Raw genomic sequence first — 6,000 nt, 5'->3', positions numbered from 1 at the left:
TTCTTTGGTTTCACTTTTCCTGTTAAATTAAAAAATTATATAACTTCGGATTAAAAAGTTATATATAATATTTATATATAAAATATTATTTGTATATTTATACAAATATTATTTGTACATATATATTTATACAAATATTATTGTATAAATATATATTTACATAAATATTATTGTATAAATATATATTTACATAAATATTATTGTATATATTTACATAATTATTGTATATATATATTATTTGTATAAATATATATTTATATAAATATATATTTAAATATTTGTATATTTATATATTTGTATAAATATAATTTATATAAATATTATTTGTATAATATATATTTATGTAAAATATTTATATAGTATGATTTTCATGTATGCATCTATGCATCCTCCCTGCTTCTTCCATTTAGTGAACTGTATTCACTAACTGTTAGTGACTGTTTCTTCTGGATGGTGAGTTTTTTTTCTTCACATTTTTACTTTTTTAGAGATGGGCCCTGGCTCTGTTGCCCAGGCTGGAGTGCAGTGGTGCAACCCTAACTCACTGCAGCCTTGAACTCTTGGGCTCAAGTGGTCCTCCTGCCTCAGCCTCCTAAGTAGTTGGGACTCCAGGCGCATACCACTGCACCTGGCTAATTTTCAAATTTTTTCTTAGAGATGGGATCTCACTACATTGCCCAGGCTGGTCGCAAACTCCAGGCTTCAAGCGATCCTCCTGCTTCCCCAACCTCCCAAAGTGCTGGGATTACAAGTGTGAGCCGCCATTCACTCTTTAAAGACTTTCCTGATGAGCTGGGTTGTGATATAAATAAGTGATTTTGGTATGGAATAATGAACAACATTTGGAAATTTCTATCATCCAGTGAACTGTTATTTTCCAAACAACAATGCATATGTTTATAATCACATCTGGGTAAAAGTTCCATTCAGGGTGCAAGACAGGTCAATGTGTCGTAATGCATCAGGACATGAAAGTTCATTGATATGATTTCAGATTCCACATGGCACCTAACCTTTTCTTTTTCAAAATAACTTTTATTTTGATTCAGTTAAAGACTCACAAGAAGCTGCAAAAATAATATAGAGAGTTCTATGTATCCTTCACCCAGCTCCCCCCAATGATGGTATCTTACACAACCACATAAAAACCAGGAAAATGATGTGGGCACAATTCTATTAATTCGAATACAGCCCTCAGTAGAATTTCACCAGTTTTTATATGCACTCGTTTCTTTTCTTTTTGTCCAACTAACCTTCAGCAAACTAACATTTGTTGAGTTTTGGTGTTGGCATCAAAAAAGATTTGGTGTTGGTATCAAAAAAGAACATCCACAATAATCAGAAAAAGGACATTAAAATATTCCTCTTTCCAACTACTGATCTGAGGCTGGATTTTCTTCATATACACATAATAATTATTATTTTTTGAGATGGAGTCTCGCTCTGTCACCCAGGCTGGAGTGCAATGGCACGATCTTGTCTCACTGCAACCTCCGCCTCCCCGGTTCAAGCGATTCTTTCACCTCAGCCTCCCGAGTAGCCGGGATTACAGGCACCTGACATCATGCCTGGCTAATTTTTGTATTTTTGTAGAGAGGGGGTTTCACCATGTTGGCCAGGCTGGTCTTGAACTCCTGACCTCAGGTGATCCGCCCCCACTCAGCCTCCCAAAGTGCTGAGATTACAGGCATGAGCCACCGTGCCCAGCCGATTTTCTTCTTATATTTTAACCAAACACATATCATAACAGGTCGAACACAGAATCCAACTAGCTTCAATTAGGCCAGGCATTGAAGAGGTTTGTAAAAATGTAAAACATTATGACTTTTCTCATTAAACATTTATTTTTCATTTTAAAGACAAGAGTCTCACTCTGTTGTGCTGGCTGGAGTATAGTGGTGCAATCATGGCTCACTGCAGCCTTGAACTTCTGGGCTGAAACAATACTCTTTCCTCAGCCACCTGAGTAGCTGGGACCACAGGTGTGTGCCATCACATCCAGCTAATTTTTGAAGTTTTTTGGAGAGATGAGGGCCTCACTATGTTTCCCAGGCTGATCTCAAACACCTGGGCTCAAGTGATTCCCCCTACTCTGGCCTCCCAAAGTGCTGGGTCTCACTGAATTTGTTTTGGAAAATATAGTTACTTTTCCTTCAAGTGTTATATTAATATGCAATAGATTCCTTATAAATGAATACTTTATCTTAGTTTTCATCTCAAATGCCATAAACACTGATACACGTAACCCTCATAAACCAAAGCTCCTTGGGGCCCTCAGTGGTTTGTAGGATTCTAAGAGCTCAGTGCTCCCTAAGATAATCCAGGTGCCTCCTCCCACAGAGCTCCTGGACTCTCTAACGAAGTCCAGAACCTTTTCATTCATTGACTTAAACACACATATTTGGGTCATACCATAGCTTATTCAGAGGAAATTAAATGTTCAGAAGCTTCTAGAGTGATTGTCAATGGGGGAAATATGATACAAACTGTGTATTAAAGTGATCTTTTATTAAACTATTTACTGCTTAGTCTAAATTCAGGTACAGTAGTCAAAGAAAGGTATTCATCAACTTTGTTGAAATCACATCTTTCCTTTTAGAATAACAGCAGACTTTACGCATGTATTATTTTTCCAGTGTTCAGCTTAGTCTAAGATTGTGTGAGTCTGGTTTGATCCATTGCCGTGAAGAATACACAGACAGCAGCTGTAATGAGCAGATGCATTCCCTCGTAGAGAAGTTTTGGAGAAAATACACTCCATATAAATAAATGATAACGCAGAGATGTCACCAAAACGATATATGTGGAAACTGGAATAGAACAAATCAGTGCGTAGCAGAAGCAAGCATGACTCAGTGCTGAACCGCTGTTAATAAGAAAGAAAATGTGTATTAGCACATGCCACTTACATATCACACATGTAACAACACTTCTATTTTCAAAAAGACTCCAGTAGCTCTTGCCCTTGGACTAGAGGGCACTGTGTTCCTTCTTCTGCACACACATCCAGTCACTATGGTGCTAGGACAGGTGCCTCTCCAGATGCCCTGGAGACGGGAAAACCCATCCTGCCCCCTTGGAGACTGTGTTCTAGTGAAGGAGGCAGGAGAAACCAGATATGTAACATGTCAGGAAGAGACAAATTCATGAAGAAAAATGAAGCAGAGTAAACAGAAGAAGGATGGGTGAGGGCCACCATGTCCCCCATACACACAACTTGAGCTCTCCAGAAATGCTTCTAAAACTTGACTGTATGTAAAAATCACCTACAGTATGTGCTGGAAGTGCCACTCTGGAGCCCCCCCCCCCCCACAGAAATCTGGATGTGGTTGGTCTGGGGTGGGCAGAGGTCTGCATCTCCATAAGGCATGGAGGTGCCCGAGGGGACATGAGCTGCAGCCCCAACTGCTCAGCCACTGTCTGCCACCATCGTCTGTAAAACAGCTCTGAAAAATGCACCCCCAGACTTTGCAGTTATTTAAAAATTATATATGCATGTGCTACTATATCACATGCATTATAAAATACAAACAATGAACAGAAAATTACAAAAGGGCGAGATACAAATAAACATAAATACAAGTTCTGAGCTTTTCTCCCTGCTGTTGTGTGAAGGACCATGTCAGTCCATCTGGTCTGGGGACACTGGCCCAGCGGGGTTTGCTAAGCAAATCCACAGGGAAAGGCAGCATTCTCGGAATAAGAGCTACCCCTTGAAGTATGTTAATGTACCCCCCTAGTTTTCAAACCACCAACATACTACATAAATCTCTTCCTCAAATCAACTTCCCGTGAGTCTGTGATTATTGAAAAATGATAAATTACATTATTTGGGCACTTTCCATGCCTCATCCACGACCTCTGATCAAGTTCTGTTAGAAAGGGTCCAGGGGCAACCCCCAGATCCTCAGTCCTGTCAGCACGTGTGTGTGTCTGGGTGTGTGGGTCCCGCATGCACGTCCTGTAAAGGGCCCCTCGGTCCTGTCAGCACGTGTGTGTCTGGGTGTGTGGGCCCCACATGTCCTGTAAAGGGCTCCTCGGTCCTGTTGGCACGTGTGTGTGTCTGGGTGTGTGGGTCCCGCATGCATGTCCTGTAAAGGGCTCCTCAGTCCTGTCGGCACGTGTGTGTCTGGGTGTGTGGGCCCAACATGCATGTCCTGTAAAGGGCTCCTCAGTCCCATCAGCCCAGCAGCTCCACCAGGTGTTACTTGAGGGTGTCCTGTAAGAGGCTCCTGCTTCAGTGCTCACTGCTCAGGAAAGGGTGTCAACAGCCACGAAGGGCCAAGGACGGGGCTCTCTCTGGCGGGAGGTGCCCGGTACCTCATGCCCCCAGTGACTGTCTCTGACCCCTCCACAGCCTCACCTCAGCCCCTCACTGGCTCCCCATCTCAGGCCTTGGAGGGCCCCTTTGCCCTCCTGGCTTCTCCAAACACTCCTTCACCTCAGCCTGCCATGTGCTCCCGTCAAACACTCCTTCACCTCAGCCTGCCATGTGCTCCTGTCAAACACTCAGACCCTGGGATCTCCCGGTGGGTGGCCAGTGCCTCTGGTCCTTTCACTGCTTTCCTTGCTAGGCCCTGGCTCCTTAGGTGGGTACCCCAAACCCATACCGCTGGTCACCACTTGGTATCCAGCCCCACAGGCCGGGGACCCCACAGGGAGGTGGACCCCAAGGTGTCCTCAATACACCCCCTGGTGACAGCAACACCTGGGAAAAGGTGAACATACTGGGCAGAAAGCTTCGTGGCTAAGTGGGCCGTGGCCCCATCCTACCCAGACAGCACGCGGGAAGCTGTGGCTTAGACATGGCACCACCTTGACTTCAGTTTAACAGTTTTTAGCGTTCCCGATCTAGAAGATGGCAGCTTGCTGTTCCCATCACCTCAGCAAAGAGCCATTTGCGCTGAGGGGAGCAGGCAGCCCAGGGTGCCAGCCCCTGGAACAGAGGGTCGCCGACCACTCAAGGCCACGTTTTTGACCTTTTGGAAACGTATTTTCTCTGTCTACCATTTAGACCCGGTTATAGTTTTTCCTACTCTACTGAAACAAAATGGAAACCATGAGTAAAACCTGACGCTTTACGCTTTTAAAAGGGAAGAAGAAAACCCTATAAAATGAAGGAGAAATGCTCTTTGACTAGGAAAAATATGATACTCTCCAGTTGATCAAAATGCTTTCACTTCACTTAATATTTGTCTTTTTCCCTCCCAAATACAAACGTGCCTGGCTATGTAAGAGATGAAAACTGCCTAGTCCATCAAACTGCAATCTGCAAGCACCAGGGCAGCTGCAAGGCCGATGACTAAACCTACAGAGAGACGAGCCGGGCAAGTACTTCCAGCCCTCAGTCCCCAGCTGGCCACTGGGAGGTGTGTCGTCCACCCGAGGTGCTTGATCACGCCGCGCACAGCTGTAGCACATCCATTCTCCAGGGCGGAGGCGGATGCACCTCCACGCGCTCACGCCGGCTTGTCCTGACACCTGACCACACGACGTGCTAACAGCCCACCCCAGACTGCCGAGGACGGGGTCTCCTGTTTCTGTAAGCCCAGTGTGAGCACGCGGCGGGCCTCAAAACCAAGTCAGAGAAGGACGTCCCAGGTCAGCTGCTGAGAGACAGGCGGGCCCCGAGCAGGGGTCTCAGGGCAGACGTTTGCTTCTACGCAGAATCGAAGTCTGGAAGGACGTCTCCACACAGCCCCGCCACGGGGGGTGTCTCCCAGGCTGCTCTGTTGGTGGCTTCCGCCCCCAGAGCCTCAGCTTTCTGCTGTGATGACCAGCTCAGCGGTGACTGTAAATTACGGGGGTCTGTCCACAGACTGCCCCAAAGTGGGCGTGTCAAGCGTCCACAGGCACCTGAAGAAAACACAGGTGAATCTCAGGCATTCCTGTCCGCGGGAAGCGATTCTGCCCTCGGAAAGGCTCCGTGTCCGCCGTGGGAAGGCACGCGCCCATCACCGCTGAAGCAAGGCCAGTGCTCCCCCGACCCCTCACGGAAAC

General features: G+C 45.6%; 1 protein-coding gene across 3 annotated transcripts in view; it reads right to left on the bottom strand.

The window, feature by feature from the left end:
- Positions 1 to 2,487: 2,487 nt before the first annotated feature.
- The window catches only part of PIGG (phosphatidylinositol glycan anchor biosynthesis class G (EMM blood group)), a 41,489-nt gene continuing 37,976 nt past the window's right edge, over positions 2,488 to 6,000 (bottom strand). For all 3 annotated transcript variants that reach the window (XM_054486107.2, XM_054486110.2, XM_063663439.1), the window contains one exon: positions 2,488 to 2,866. In XM_054486107.2, coding sequence (XP_054342082.1) covers positions 2,650 to 2,866 — 217 coding nt within the window. In that variant the 3' untranslated portion in view covers positions 2,488 to 2,649. The remainder of the gene's footprint in view (positions 2,867 to 6,000) is intronic.

The sequence above is a fragment of the Pongo pygmaeus genome, chromosome 3 (assembly GCF_028885625.2).
Source record: "Pongo pygmaeus isolate AG05252 chromosome 3, NHGRI_mPonPyg2-v2.0_pri, whole genome shotgun sequence".
NCBI classification, from domain to species: Eukaryota; Metazoa; Chordata; class Mammalia; order Primates; family Hominidae; genus Pongo; species Pongo pygmaeus.
Note: the sequence above shows the minus strand (reverse complement) of the source record. Positions and strands in the feature narration are given on the sequence as shown.